The sequence below is a fragment of the Epinephelus lanceolatus genome, chromosome 8, assembly GCF_041903045.1.
Source record: "Epinephelus lanceolatus isolate andai-2023 chromosome 8, ASM4190304v1, whole genome shotgun sequence".
Classification (NCBI taxonomy): domain Eukaryota; kingdom Metazoa; phylum Chordata; class Actinopteri; order Perciformes; family Serranidae; genus Epinephelus; species Epinephelus lanceolatus.
In genome coordinates this window covers 23,427,456-23,443,523 of record NC_135741.1, presented here as the reverse complement: position 1 = coordinate 23,443,523, position 16,068 = coordinate 23,427,456, and the positions used below count along the sequence as shown (strand labels likewise).

Below are 16,068 nucleotides of genomic sequence, written 5' to 3'. Positions count from 1 at the left end.
TTGCTGCTGAGATAATTATCGGTTCCCCTTTCCCCTGTGTGTGTCAGAGGAATGTCGAAGTATGATCAGAACAAGGAAAGAAAAAATGACTGGAACATCTGCATAAGCATTTTAACACGTTGCATTTTAACTCTAACTTCTGTGCGTAAAAATTGCAAGCATACTGTTTATTGTTACGAGTTAAAGAGACTGTACCTGAGAGCTGAGCTCATAGTGAGCACCGGGGCACAGTTGGCCTGTGGAGGATTTAGTCTGACGTGAGCTGGACAGTCGCATAACTGATTAGATTTTCAAAGAGGGTGGCAGAAATGATCTTCTCAGACGCAGCTCTTTATAGTCGCTCGGACCTATACACACGCTATTTCCCTTTCACTTTATGCCTCCACGTGCTGTGCAGTGCTTTCATTTGTGAGCCTGGGAGAATGCTGCTCGTGTTGCAGGGCTTTGCTGCAGAGATAGTTGTTGGTGTGCTGGGGAACGTCACTTGTTTTATTGCCCTCACAGAAGAGAGACCATAAACGCATTCTTACCACCTACACCCTCCCCCAGTTCACTGCAAAAGCATTGAAATTGCTCACATGCCAGATAATTCATACACAATGGAAACATTAACAGTATGTTGGAAACTCGTCGATATGGCTGAGATAAACAGTAAATGCCAATATTCATTTTAGTCTTCACACAAAGGCGGCGCGTCCTGCGGGATGAGAGCATTTGGATATTGTAGCCCATCGCTGCAGTGGTGTTATGAAATTAAAACTGAGTTTTGGACACACACACACAAACACACACATACACACTAACAATCACATGAACTCACAGGGAGGGGGGCTGCTTTATAATGTAGTTAATTGATTTAATAGTTGATTTCCTGAGTTGCACTCTTTAAGACACATTTGGAGTTGAGTTCATGTGTGTTTTCATGCAAAGGTTCCGCCTTGCTGTGAGTGTGAGCACTGTACTGAATGACATTGCCCACATTACGCATCATACTTCCTCCATTAACACCACATATTCTTAAACTTAAAGTCAAAAATGCTCCATGCAGCCAGGCTGTATAGTGTGCCACTCCAACTCTACGTTGTGTTTATCGGCATTTAGCACTAATGTTCAAGCTCTGAGCTAAAAGCTACAGTTTCTCCTCAACTCCTGCCTCTCAATTGGTGGAGAATGGTCAGCTGACGTTGTCATATTGTCTCTCACCGAGCCAAGCCTCGGCTATAACACTCGGGTTTGTGCGTCTTAACCGGAGATTGGAAATTAATAATATTGAATCCTCAAAGTAGCCCACGTCCAGTTAGAGAAGCAGAAAGTCGAGGGGAAAAAAAGAAGACCTTGGAGAAAGGTGTGGTTGGTTGACACAGACGGGAAGGAGATTTACTGAGAAGGAGATTGAAAAGAGACCGATAAAGAAGTGGGGAGAGTTGGAGAGAGGGTTACAGGCAAGGTATGAATTCTTATTTCGCAAACCCGTCGCTCTCCTGCCATTTATCCGGTGGTCAAGATGTTTTGCCTAACGTACCCCTAAACTCCACCACCTATGACACAGTCAGACATTTTTCGTCGTACGGTGCCGCTGTGACCCAGAATCGGATATATGCACCTTTCTACTCTCCTCAAGATAATGTCGTTTTTGGGTCTGGCAGGGCACAGTATGAATATGGATCAAACGTGTTTCTTCAAGACAAGGACGTGCTCCCCAGTTGCAGACAAACAAACATGGGACTCAATACACAAAGCCACATTGCTCAAGAGTACAGTTTGGATCAAGGAAGAGCAGCAGCGCAGGACCAGAAAAGCAACATCCCGATCTACCCGTGGATGCAGCGAATGAACTCACACAGCGGTGAGTTTTACTACGACAAATAAATTAAGGAAATGGGCCAGTTTTACGATATGTCTTACCAAGAGAGTAAGTTACTTTTTATGGCCCCATAAAACATTACTGTATCCCCTCGACTTGTAGATGGGCCTTTACATGTGCAAACAAACAGCTTTCATATTAAGAAAGATATAGTAGCCATAATCAATGGCGTGAGACAGAGAGAATGCATTATGATGCTTTCATTATTTTAGATAATAAAGCAAAGATGCCCTCTGAGATATGATTTGTCTTTCAGTTAAAATGTGTTTATTTTTCTACACGGATTTAGATTGCAATTGTCTCTAACAATGAGCTAAAACTTGTGTTGAACTGCTTCAAAGTGTTACACAGAGCCCAGACAGGAGCATGCTTTTTTCTTTAATCTAAATGCCAAATGTGACCTCTCCTTATAAGCGATTAAATCAGTGCCTTCACTTTGTATTTCAGCAGGAGTGGGCTACGGGACAGACAGACGCAGGGGACGTCAAATATACTCTCGTTACCAAACACTTGAGCTGGAGAAGGAGTTTCATTTCAACCGCTACCTGACCAGGCGCAGACGCATCGAAATCGCCAACGCGCTTTGTTTAACAGAGCGGCAGATCAAAATCTGGTTTCAGAACCGACGCATGAAATGGAAGAAAGAGAGCAACCTGACCTCCACGGTGACTGGAAGTGAACAGACAGGAGCCTCCACAGAGGAGGAACGCAGTGGCGCAATGGAAGACGAGAAGGATGAGGACAAGAAGAAAGAATAGTTAAAAAATAAAAGAAGAAGAACACCTGATGACCATTAAAAAACCCAACATAACTACCTAAAAAAAATATATGGACTTGAGAGCGACTTCACTGCATGATGGCTACCCCGCAGCTTTCCCACTTATATCCCATGTTGACCACAGGAGTGTTGAGCCTTAGAAATCCAGAATATTTCAGCCACAGTATGGCCTCCCTGTGACATTTGGATTTTTTTTTCTATTGCAATGTCACACTTGTATTGTGAAAATAAAAAGAAGTATTGATTTTATTCCCAATGCCAGTAAAACTATGTATTTATCCTCCCCCACACTCCATCCATCACTGTGAACTCTTTGATCACCTCACAAATACAGTGTTGGTCAGACTTTACTTAATGTTGTACATGCACATTCCACGGAAGGAAAGGAAAAGGACCGGGTGGACACTTTATTTGATCCCTGTATAATCCAGTACTTGAATCGTCCGCAGACAGAAAGAAAAAAGTGTCCTGCATAAACATTTGCACGGATATAGACTACAGACACACACAACACACACAACACAAATGCCTGTATATAATCAACAGTATCCTATGTAAATCCTGTGAGGACTTATGTGCATTTAGCCGCTTTGATAGACGCTGCATTACATAAAAAATTGCGCTTAGCCCCCCTTTTTTTATTTTATTTTGTTCATTTGACACAATAGGCTTTCCTTGTGAGATAGATTTGTACACTAGTAATTCTTCACTTTTGTTTGGGAGTTACGAATTCATGTTTTGTCATAATTGTGTATCATGGAATAAAATATTTGTAAAAATTTCACCCTTTCGTCTTGTGGTTTTTGGGGAGCATTGCACTTTTCTGAGTCAGATGACCGCATAAAGAAAGAGTTCCTAAAATACGCACCAAACTAACAGTGGATGCCTGTTTGTACATTTTAATATTATCATGACCTTTATGGCGAAGAGAGGCCGTGAAGGCAAGTGGGTAACAAATAAGTATATAGTGATTTTTACGCAAATTTTGCCCTCTTAAACATTAAATATCCAACTTTCTGATTGGTGTCAAAGCAGCACGGGAATGAGCCATTGTCCAATATGTAGTTAGACACTATAACATTCCCGTCGCTGCATTATTAGGCTACTGTAACACAACTTTTAGCGACGTTCTCACGTCCATGTGCGTAAATATATTTCAACCAAATGCGCACTTTAAATCCTCCTTGTTATTATTGTTATTATTATTATCATTATTGTTGATATTGTTATTATGATTATAATTATTCAGATATGGGTGTGTTGGTGGACTCGCACTGTGTCAGGGGCAGAGAGCTCTGGCCGGTCCTGACCGTCCTGCTCCATACCAGACACCAGATGACGCTCTTGTCTTACTGTCCTGCCCTTTTTTGCGCTAAAGATCCCTGCCTGGTCCTCAACAACCAACAGCTCAAAGTTTACCGGACACGTTTCTCCTATTCATCAATATCCCCATTGAGTATCAAAGCCAATTTATGACTGGCCAACATGTGCACGTGATCCCATACAAATACCCCATATTTGGGCAGCGCACGTCGGATCAAGAATTAAAAAAAAGATACCAAAGCCTACTCCACCTATAAATCCTGGATTATTTTTTTAGGGCAGACAGCTCTGTATTTTCCAAAAGCGGCTACAAAGAAAAGCAATGATCAACAAAAACAAGGAAATAAGCGCAACATACATGCCGCAGCCCTCTCTAGTTTAAAAGTATCGGTGGTAGTTGGAGAAAAAAAATGAGCTCTTATGTTGACAGCTGCAATCTCAGGCAAACAAGCGAGACAACTTCTCCTAACACTATGTTTAGTTTCGATCTTTCTGGGCGCACGTCCAGCCGTTATGAGGGTGTTAATGTGAACGGGATATTCACTTGTCCCGTCCCCACGACCTCTGTTGAACGGGAGGAGATGAAAACTAGCCTGCGTGGCAATACGGATACTCCTCTCCCGTCAGGACCACAGATAACCATGGTCTCCAGTAGCTCGTCCGTGGGCGCAAGCGGGCTCAACTACGGCGGCAGCACGCTGCTGGGACGAGGGGCAGACAGAGACCCGGAGAGGAGCGCAAAATCCGGCGGCAGCAAGAGCCAGGAGAGCGAGAGAAACGCGGAGAGCACGCAAACCGTGAAACGACACACAAATGTGAACCAGCGTCAGGACAGTGAGCAGCAGCCACAGATTTACCCATGGATGACAAAACTGCACATGAGCCACGGTAAAGTTTGCCTGTTTTTCCTAAAGTGCGACTAGAGATGCTTTCCCTTATTCACTCTTTACGCTGCAACACTTCTTTTCGCCCGTTCCAGTTTCCCTCTTGAGTTTTATAGGCCAAACGCAGGAAATAATAAAAACTCGCGGTCATAAATTTTATGACAAAGGCATCCATTGCTCGTAAACCTGCTCTGTTACGGTGAAGAGGTGATCTGCGGGGTGATTTATGATGGTATAATTGGATAAGAGAACAAAACTGTGATAAAACTATGAAATAATATTCACAATTTCAGCTCCAAGTATTAGTTTTTGCCTTGCTTCGTTTATAGTCTTAGTTAATGTTTGACATTATCAGACTCTCTCACTGTGTGTGAGTGTGTGTGTGTGTGTGTGTGTGTGTGTGTGTGTGTGTGTGTGTGTGTGTGGGAGAAGCTTTAGCCTTAAATTGAACTCTGGGAAACACCAATGCCCTGACCCAATCATGAACTTTTCACCTCTAAAAGATTTGAATAGGCGTGCTCCTTCTCCATGCCCTGAAACCACTCGTTGAACTATTTAGCCTGCAGATGGACAGTGAGCACATTTGCTGCAAAAAAAGGAAGCTACTTGTGTTTTGTGTTGCTCCACATGCAAACACCCAGGAGCACACACACATGCAGCAGGGACGTTAGAAAATATGCGAGTCCAACAGCAGCAAAAGGCCTGTTGCTTTACTTAGCACGCCTGTGCACAAGCGAGGCTAGAAACAGGAAAACATCTCTGGAAAACATCAGTTTCCATTTTCTAATCCCACTTCTTTAGATTTTACACATCTGTTTTTCCTCCCACGCTGTTACACTCCCCTAACCCTCTGCAGCGCTATGAGGCCGAGGCCAGTGTTTACAGGGAGGCCAGCACATTATTAGTTATCCCGCTTTACATATTACAATAAGATAAGATTTCTGAAGTAATAGTCTTTGTGTATTTCATGTTTTAATGCGAGAGAATGTAGGGGACCCTCCTTCCTTTTAACTGAGCATATTTATTGGATCTAGTTAACCATCCTTATCAGCCTGGCATAAATTTTTATTACACAAATCCGCAGTAAGTAATATCAGGTTAAATAAAGATATTTGATCTTTTAAATGAGGGTGAGAGGGGACATAAATTAACAGATGTGTGCTTGTGATGCTTTTTTCTCATGGCTCTCTCTTTTTTTTTTGTAAATGTAATAATAGCCTATTATTCTATTTATTTCTAATGCTGCTGGACGCTAACCGATTTTAATACCACTTCAGAATCGGAGGGTAAGCGATCCAGGACCAGTTACACCCGCTACCAGACTCTGGAGCTGGAGAAAGAGTTTCACTTCAACCGGTACCTGAGCCGCCGCAGGCGTGTAGAGATCGCCCACACCCTGTGTCTAAACGAGAGGCAGATCAAAATCTGGTTCCAGAACAGACGAATGAAGTGGAAGAAGGACTCAAAGATCAAAGTGAAGGAATAAAAAAAAAAAGTGCACCGGAGAAGCGGGGTGCATGCAGCACGTTTTTCAAGCCCCTCACTGCACAGTGCTGGAGTGCCGCCTGACCTCCGGATGAACTGCTCGGAGCAATGACATCATGACACCGCTCTGTGTGCTTCATCACCAATTATGTGTCACTTGCTGCAGTTTGGGACCTAATGTATTGAATATCACTCACTTTGATCAATCGGTTTACATTTCTAAATTAATTTGCTGCCCATGCGATGATAACCTCACTTTGCTGCACGAAGGGGACAAGAGGTTGAGGGGAGCTGGGTCCTTCACGCTGCAAGGCTGCAGTGCACTGAGAGGCTGCACAATGCTACTACTAATAATCTATGTTTTTAATTAGGATAAGAGTAGTGGAGGCTGGCAGCTAGCCCGCAACATTTCAAACTCTATGTCAGCATCATGTGATAAAACTTTTAAGATCAACTAATCAAATGAAAGAATATTTCTGAGCTGTCCTGTAATCAACAGTGACATAGTTTTCCAACAGTAAAAAATACTACTTTTCCACCTCTTTTTCTTTTTAATTTCTCTAATATGTTGCAGTGGTTGAATGTGTGATGTGTCCAGTGAGCTAATATCTCTGTGAGTGGGTTTCTGTGAATGCATCAGCCCCTGTTGTCTGTCATATCCTTGTGAATCTGAATCATGATGTGTAATTCAGCGACTGTATGTGATAATATTGTGATGTGCAATGAAGCCATTTTCTCTCTCCTTCTGTAAACTTAAAGTGCTTGGTTTACACGAGGCACACAATAACTGATAGATGGCCTAATTGTCGATTGTAACCAATAAAGTCTCATTATTAAAAGTAAGGATTTTTCCTATGGTCAGTTTGCACATTTCTGTCTTTATTTGTTTGGATGTTGTGGCGCAATCACACAGCTGGCGTGTATATAATGACTTTTGTGCTGTTGCTACACTGAATTTCACAACTACAGAAATTTTACTTTTGCTTTAAAAAAAACACCCAGCTATTTCCTTTTCTTTTGTTTTATCCAACTGACCACGTTTTTTTTTAGCCTGGCCCGGAATCCCCAGAATTTCATTGACTGACAAACGCGCTCTGAAGTTTAAGGCCCTCATAAAACTTTATTGTCCCTTTTCCAGCACTCCACCACAGACAGACTCCCGTTTCCTGTTTTGTCAGGGAAGGAAGGGACACGCTAGCCTGTGATAACACTCGCTCACAACACAACATGAATGCAAAACTTTGGTTTCCTGTGGCCGCAGGACTGACGCGCCATCACTGTTGCGGGCCATATGGCAACTTTATGATATCACCCTGCCCTTTAATCCTGGCATCATTACACTGTAGTTAAAACAACACTATCTGCCAGTACAGAGGACATAAATGCCACTTGCTGGGTGTCTGTGTCCAGCACCAGCAGCACCAGCAGCAGCAGCTTTGCTAGAAGTAGTAGTATGACGCAGCATAGCCCAAGGTTATGAGGTAATTTCTCTACAGCACTACTTAAAGAAAATAAAAATCAACTCACCTCTTAAACTAATATCTTCCTATTCAACTTCCTTGACGGTTATATGAGAACCGGTCAGCACAGCGTCCACTTTCTCTGCGCTCTGTTAGGCCTAACCTATACGTGGACAATGTATTGAATCCCTTTTTGAATGTCTTTCTTTTAGGGTATTTTAAAGTTTACAAGGTTACATATGCCAATTGCCCCAAGGAGGGCCTGTGAATGGTGCATAGGAAGCACGTGGTGTCATTTAAGTGGGTTTTATGGCCTGGAAGAGCTGACAAACCTTCGATATATACACATCATATATAATCTTAACTGTCCGGAATCGCAGCTGCTGGCTTCCCCTTATCTGAGGAAGAAAGGGCTTTGTGGCAGTGAGGATGCAGTGCCTTTCTCCGGACAGTGTAGTCGGGTGGTGCGGAGGACTGAGAGCTGCTGCAGTAAGTTGCTTTTAACTTTGCCTTTGCAGGCCTGCGATTATTTCACCGTGCAAAAAAATATTGCTTGTTTTATATTAGCGTGACTTTGAATGCATGTTTGTTTGACTCAATAACTCAAAAATGATCCTTATTAATTGGCAGTGAATGTGCTTTATTTTCAATCACAGAAATATGTTTTTTAATAATCGGGAAAAATGTTGTTTTTGAGATGTTTTAGAGGGAATTTGGTGCTGCATATTTAGCCCGAAAGAAATCGGATTACACGCAAAAGACGCTCATGATTATTGGGTTATTATGAGGGTTATTATTATTTTTTTCGCAGCATCATATTTATATTAGCACCAGATTTTAATCTCGGGAAATTAAAAGCAAAAACCGGATGTTTTAATGCCTGTCAACACATCTGAGACACAGAGGCAGTCCGTTTCATTCAACAGTTTGTTTTGCATGTTAATCCTGTCAGTATGGGAATAGACAAATATTTAAGAGGTGACTGTGAGGGAAATGAAAAATCAAAACTAGCAAAAATCATCTGGCGTCCAGCTTCACCATCCACCCCACCCCACCCTCTCTGTCTGTCTGTCTCTCTAACGTACACACACTGACCCTCTCTCTTGTACCTGTATGCCTGTTTATTTCATAGAGTCTCATAGTTTGGTTCAGAGCTGCAGCTTCTGTAACTGAAACAATGTGTTCAGAGCAAAATGTGACTTTAGTTCTCTGTGATGCTGAACTGTTGTCTTAGTTGAAATACTGCACCATTAAAGCTATAAAACACAAAACCTGATGATTAAAATGCTTCATCTCACCGTGTCACCTTGACATGAGGTTAGTGTTTGTCCTCCTGAGCTCCTGTTGTTTTTAGGGTCATGTCTGGGCCAAGAGACAGATTTGATTCAAAGGCACTTTGCAGTGTAATTATGGCATCCAACTTTAAAGCCTGTGGAAAACTGAGTGTGTGACTGTTGCATGGTTTATTAAAAAATGCACCTTTTTGGCACAGTAGAGGAATATTTGTTTTTTGTGTGCCCTCACTGCAGGGGCAGATATTACTGCATTGATAAGTTTGGAGACTGATGAGGCGATGTGATCTTATAAGCTCGATAATTTTCTGTTGCTCTATAGGACACATCATTTAATTGGCTATATGTCTTAGGAAGCAGCTCAGCCTGGAAATAAGGGTCCTTTCTTAATCAATGTGTGGAAGTGCAAATGGCTCATTTTGATATCAAGGCTTGTGTGGATGAATGCAGCTCAGCTGACAGAGCAAGATGCAACAGGGGTGTGCATGATGCAGCATCACAGGCTGATGCAGGAATTCAGTTCTGATAGATAAACGTGATTTAACTCTCATCTAAATTAGGAGTTCCCACGCTTCAGGTTCACATGTTATAAAATCTGTGCACCTTCATGTATGTGACACGATGACGACACAGTCTTTGCTGTGGTGTTTTTAACTTTAAAGAATCAGGATCACTTTCTCAGTGTGTGCAGGGTTTGTTTTCAGGTATGCAGGGTGGTCAATTATACACTTCCAATAGGGGGCACTGTGTAACACGCTCCTGGGTGGGTGACACACTGTGGGGGCAACGTGTCCACGTAAGGGCATCGATCAGTGCTCTTTTCATGCCATGATTTTATTCTATTTCTCCCTATTTTTGGAGCAGTTGTAATGTCATATTTGCTGTTATCAGAGGAGTAAAATTATCCCCATAGCCTCCCAAACTAAAATAAAAAATGAATTATTTCCCTCCAAAAACAACACATAAAATATTTTCTCCACCCCAATAAATTAGAAACAAATTCGATGTGTGATGTGGCATCTTCACACAGGTTGCAGGACTTTTATTATGAACGAAATTATTTTATTCCTCAAATTTTGCAGTGATTGCATCCTGAGAGGAAGTTTGAAACAAGCCTGTTGTTAAAAATCAGCAACTCCAGCTCCGAACAATCTGATATCACTCCAGTAAAAGTGAAACAGTCCAAACATCCGTTTTCACTGCCATGTCCTGTCCCTTTCTCTGACCTGTGGAGCTGACAGTGTCATCATTCAATCCACGGAGGTCATTTCCGGGTGAGCACAGACTTCCCTTTGTCTGCAGCCCAAATAAGAACCATAAAGTCCCATTACATCGTTCTCGAGTACAGCCAGAATTTATTTACAATGTGAAGACAAAGTCGTGATTTTTTTTATTGACTGTTCGCCATAATTCAGGCGCGCTGAAGTCCAGGGATTTCTATTCATAGCACATTTGCCCAAGGAAATACCAAAATGCTTGTAAATTTACTTTTACTGTCTGAAAATGACCCGTCCTAAATTTTTCTGTCCTCGGTCCCAGTTCTGCAGGAGCCCACACATGTCAAAGCTTTTTCTAGGGCATGCCTCCCTTCAATTAGGGCTAGATAACAGAGGAGATCAGACGCAGTGGGACAAACTGAAGGATCATTAAGATGAAATAATAACGCAACATATCAAAACGCTTCGTTTCTGTGTTTGAACGCTGAGAGATTAACTGTAGGAAACCTGTAAGGGGAGGAAAAAAATGTTTTGGCTGAAATAAATTCGCGTGGCTTTTCGATTATTTTCTATCATTTGTTGCTCATAATTTCATTTGATTCATTTTTTATTTCTGAGTATTATTTGTACGGTGGGTTGGCAATTTTAAATTGAGCAAAAACGAAATATGGTGCACACAATGCACTCATTCATTTTAGAGTTGCACGCCTGATTTGTTTGACTTTACAAATACTTGCACAATTAATTTAAGGGATGGTTAGTGGGTAATTTATTGAAATAATATATCTGTTTTACGCGTAAATATTAATCCAACAAAGAGTACAATTTGGGCTTCATTGTTAGGAATTTTAATTTTCCAGCTTGGATGCAAATTTGTTTTTATTTAAAGGAAACTCTTCTTGATCTAATTTTCGTTTTCTTTCTTTTTTCCAGACAGTTCATCGGGTCAAAGTGACTGGGACCGTGGAGTTATCAGTAAGTGTTATCCATCGCCCCACGCCTTTCCACCTGGCTTTAGTCAAGAGATGTGACACTTCGTGGAGCTTGTTATTTAGCTGTAGGCAAACAGCTGGCTCCAGTGACACCACAGTACTGATGCTTGCACTCTTAACGAACCTGTGCTCATAGCAGGACTGCGGTTTAACTGCTCAACTCTGCAGCCTGCTAACGTTTCTATTTTTTTTCAATCTCCAGTATCAGGGTGCTTAAACAGAAAACTACCACTTAAGCTCGAATTACTGTCCTCCTGCAAACTACTTGGGCCTAGTTAATAGCCAGAAAAGTTGCGCTCTTGTTGCACAGGTGAGCTGGATTTAACACTGCAGTGTGAGTCTAATGAAGCACAACACTGCCATAATGAACTGCAAAACCAACCAATGGTTTCTGTGGGGCATCCAGTATCTAACACCACCTCTGCTCCCCTGGCTGCTGCTGTTAGAGGGTATTCATATCCAACTAGTCTCCAGTCTGTCTGCACTTCATTAAAAACTTTTTATTTTAACTGGACGATCCGGCTTAACGTTATTACACCTGGGGAGGGTAAACGTGCAAAGGCTATTAGGTTAAGGGTTTGATTAAAAGCGCATCGTAACCGTTTTCAGGAGGGAGCGGAATATTGCTGCACCACTGTCTGCATCCAGGTCAGGTGCTGCCGGCCACCAAATTAAAAACACGCCATGCATAGACACAACCTCCACATAGTTTCGCGCAGATTTATTTTGTTTACATACGTACATGTGTGAACACGCTTGTACGAGTGTTATTTTGCAGTAGAGGGGGGGAGCAAGAGGAGAAAGCTTAACAATTTCTCAAATGAACAAATGAAACATCAAATTAGTCCGCCTGAGGGCCTCATTTTTTGTACTTCTACATTATAACTAGTTATTGAACTAGGTGCACGATCTGAAAGCCATTTGTGGGGAGAAAGAATTCATTGCTGTCTCTCCATCAATAATCCTTGGCAGTGAACTATTGGAACCAGTCAAACGCGAGGGGTGAAACGCGGGTCAGGCTGTCTAACTAATATTAAAATGCGTCCGCCAGAGCGCATGGGGCGAGAGGGAGTATGTAGTGTGCGTGCAGCTCCTTCACACTGGCTGGGCGCACAACAAACAGCGTGGATTTAGGCGAGCATAAGCCAAATGAACATGAGTTAGATTTTTTGTTGTGTGTTACTTCCAAGGGATGCTTTGTTCTCCAATAAAAAAAAATCTATGAAATTGATACACGCGGAGAAATATGTAGATTGAGATGTTTTTTGACAGTGCTTTGAACCCCCCTGTGCATTTCCACTGTAATCAATTCCATTGATTCACAATCTGAGCATGTTTGCTGTTTTTAATAACCCCCCGAAACGGGTCACATGTCTGATATTGCATTTTTCATCCGAGGCTTTTCTCATTAGCTTCCAGAGTGGCAGGAAGAAAGGTTACCGAGCGGTCAGTATGGTAATAGCGAGCAGAAGAAATGGTTGGGAACAATAGAAACTTATTTTTCATCTGTGCTGTCACGCCGTCCCTTTGTATCCGCCGTGTTTGTGACTGAATATTCATATAGCAGCTACCTCAAAGGCAGAGGTTGAATGCTAAGAAAAGAGACCCTCTTGTCCTTTGCGCACGACGCGCTTGTGTGTGCATGCATATGTTTTGTTTTTTTGTAGAAAATATGTTAAAGTCGTTTTTTTCTTCAAGAGCAGAGCGCACGTTTTTTGTGATAAATTGTGCAGCATTTCTACTCTGAGTATTTGCTATGACACTATACTCTTCAGACACGATGACCTGCTTGCATAAAGGCTTTGCCTGAGACATCACCTTTGCAAGTGTCTAACCTAAAACACATTAGTTGTCTATATGTACCCTGTAGAACCGAATTTGTGTGGAGTACAAACAATCGCAAATACGTCTCTACAGGAATACATGGGCAACTGAAATACCACGCCAGCCCCAAAGGATGCTTCTGCCTCTGCTCCTCTTCACGTCTCTCTGGCTCCCTTTTCACCCCCTCCTCCTCGTCTTCCTGCTATTGCATATACAAGCATCAGTGATATACACACACAGCCTACATCCAGGCACTAGCAATGCAATAACATTGTCACAAAGTGTATTCATAGTCCAGACAGCCGTAGATTGTGTAGGTAGGCCACAGAGAGCAAACCCATGTGTGCAATGTGCGGCTACTACTGTGTCAGACCCTGTAAAACACGTTAGGAACCAGGGGTCGTTTAAAAGTGACTGATTTACGGCTTTTATTGCTCTATAAAACGCCTCTAACATCCTCGCGAGCGGTAATAGAAATGTCGTGCGCATTCTGTACAAACAGGACAGCCAGAGATGCCATTTCACGTCTCCTTTTTAACCATATTATGTAATTATTGCTGTGGAAATAGACACATGCGTTCACTCGCAATCTGGAGCTTTTGACCTCCATAGATTGACTCTGCTTCTTCTGCTCAGGCTTAATGTGTCTTCAAGTGAGCTTATGGCTTGTATTATTATTATTATTATTATCATTATTATAATTATTATAGTATTTTTCCTACTAGTAATTTTGGCTGTTGATGACTCCACAATTATCAGAATAATAAGGGAAGAAGAGGTGAAAAATATCTAGAGGTTGTTGAGCTATTTGGGAGTTAACCTCTCTCCCTCTTTGTCCACAGCTGACTCTGAGATAAGAATGGGAAGCATACAGCACATGACAAGTTTACACAGCCAGCCGGGATCAGTTTACAATATAGCAGCAGACCTCCAGTAATGTGGCTGATGGTCAGCGCTGCAGCCAGGAATAGCTTGTAACATTTGGAGGCAGCATGACTGAAATAATACTGTCATTTTATTACTATTTTAACTCTGGATGTATTTTTAAAAGAGTTCAGAGCAAACAGTGTACAGGGTGTTGTGCATGTCTTTGTTTACACATCAGTTGCATTTATTTCTGTATAGGTACAACAGCATTCTTTAAATTCTTCCTCTCAGCATTTTTTGTCATAAAACATGGGTTGTAGCTCGTCCACATTTTTATCTGAGGCCCTAACAAAGGTCACAACAGCCTTACAAGAAAGAGAGGACTTTTTTTTAATGTTGTTAAAACAATAAGCCACAAGGAGAAGGAAGAATAAAGCCAGGAGCAGTATTTCTGTCAGACAAAGCTTTAGCAGTATTAAAGAATTTGACCACTGCTGTGATTCTAGTTGTATTTGGTGTTGCAGGGCTGCTCTGCATGTGGGAGGGCTCTTTAGTTTGATGTGAGGGAGCACAGCCACTCCAAAGTGCTCTTACTCTCTGGTCTGCAACCACCAGATTTAACATCTCTGTGACACAATGTGACTCCCGTGCAATTAAAGCCAGCAGGTCATAATGTTCTGAGACCCTCTGGCCTGTGATAGCATAATGATACTGGTGCTCTGTAGCTCCACTGTGGTTGTGCTCCCCTGCTGACTGGTCTGTGACATCACGATGACGCTGCTGTGTGCACAGTGGTGCAGGCTGGTGTGTGGTTTCACAGATAGCATTGAGCTGTGTTGTGTGGTCTGTGATGACATTATTGTAGTGTTTCACAGGTGGTCTGTGGTCAATGACATGTCTCTACTCTAGTACACAGTTACATTTGAACATATCAAAGGCTTTTGCTGAATAATTGTAACTTTCAGAGTTAGACATTGTTATTAAAAGTTAAAGGCAGGTGTTACAGTTTGGCTTTTCTACTTTATTTACTATTTTACACAGGGCGCCATGACTTTTCTTGAGCAGCGCAGGTTTTGTTTCAACAATGGGGAGGGACACAAATGCAACAGGAAGTTTCAGTAGTCCTCCACCAGAAAATTTTGAGCATCTTCTGCACAGCAAACACTTAATATCCTGCATTTTAATCAATTCTTGTGCACCGATTTGTGCCTTTTCTGCACCAATTAATGGCGTAAATGTCTTCAGTTCTGTCGAAGACCTGTGCTACTTTAAAGTTTGTATTAGTGGGGGACAAATGCACATGTTCTAAATATTAAGGGGGATATGTCCTCTGAATCCCCCCCAAAATCTACACCCATGTTATACAGAAATTTTTGAGCATCTTTTGAGCACCAGACACATAATATCCTGTATTCTGGTGAATTTTTGTGCACCAATTTGTACCTTTTCTGCATCAATTAATGGTGTCAGTGTTTTAAGTTTTGTCAAAGACCTCTGCTACTTTAAAGTTTTTGTTGTATTAAGGGGGGAGGTGTCCCCTGAATCCCCCCCAAAATCTACGCCCATGTTACACAGACAATTCTGAGCATCTTTTGAGCACTTAACGCTTAATATCTTGCAAAAATGTGTGCCTATTCTGCATCAATTTATATAAATATCTTTGATTTATTCAAAATAAAAGACCTCTGCTACTTTCATGTTTTTAGGGGGTGACAAATGCACATTTTTAAAAAACTATTTAAGGGGTCGTGCCCCCTGCATCCCCCCTGAAATCTACACCTATGCTTTTCTTTATTCTTATCATTTTACTTGTTTTATTATAGAGTAACCTGCACCTGCCAGCTGTGACATACAAAGCAGCTTCTATGCCTGACAGCTCCAATCAGGACCATTTTTAATGTTATCCTTATATTTATCCTAATTAAAACTCTGAGCCTGAGCCTTTTTAATGAATAGCCCGGGAGAAAAAGTACATCATCTGAAAACAGACAAATTTCTCATGATTGAATGAAGGCTTTTGTTTAAGCAGCCTGACTCCTTCTGTCCACCTTTCTCACACATTATAAATTATCAGGCCTACTT

General features: G+C 41.8%; 3 protein-coding genes across 4 annotated transcripts in view; all 3 read left to right on the top strand.

The window, feature by feature from the left end:
• LOC117258949 (homeobox protein Hox-C10a-like) overlaps positions 1-16,068 on the top strand; it is a 57,077-nt gene that overhangs the window by 29,360 nt on the left and 11,649 nt on the right. Inside the window, 1 exon segment of the mRNA XM_033630207.2 lies at positions 11,237-11,278. The gene's annotated coding sequence lies outside the window, so the exon portion shown is untranslated.
• On the top strand, positions 678-3,426 carry hoxc6a (homeobox C6a). Of its 2 annotated transcripts, none has more exons than XM_033630219.2 (2): positions 678-1,846; positions 2,315-3,426. In XM_033630219.2, exons 1-2 carry the CDS (start codon positions 1,450-1,452, stop codon positions 2,620-2,622), a joined length of 705 nt encoding a protein of 234 aa, XP_033486110.1. In that variant the 5' UTR covers positions 678-1,449; the 3' UTR covers positions 2,623-3,426. The 2 variants fall into 2 exon arrangements, with proteins under 2 accessions (XP_033486110.1, XP_033486109.1); XM_033630218.2 differs by having other exon boundaries at positions 2,312-3,426.
• On the top strand, positions 4,194-7,174 carry hoxc5a (homeobox C5a). The gene is made up of 2 exons (XM_033630221.2): positions 4,194-4,853; positions 6,127-7,174. The coding sequence occupies exons 1-2, from the start codon at positions 4,376-4,378 to the stop codon at positions 6,333-6,335; spliced, it is 687 nt and encodes a 228-aa protein (XP_033486112.1). The 5' UTR covers positions 4,194-4,375; the 3' UTR covers positions 6,336-7,174.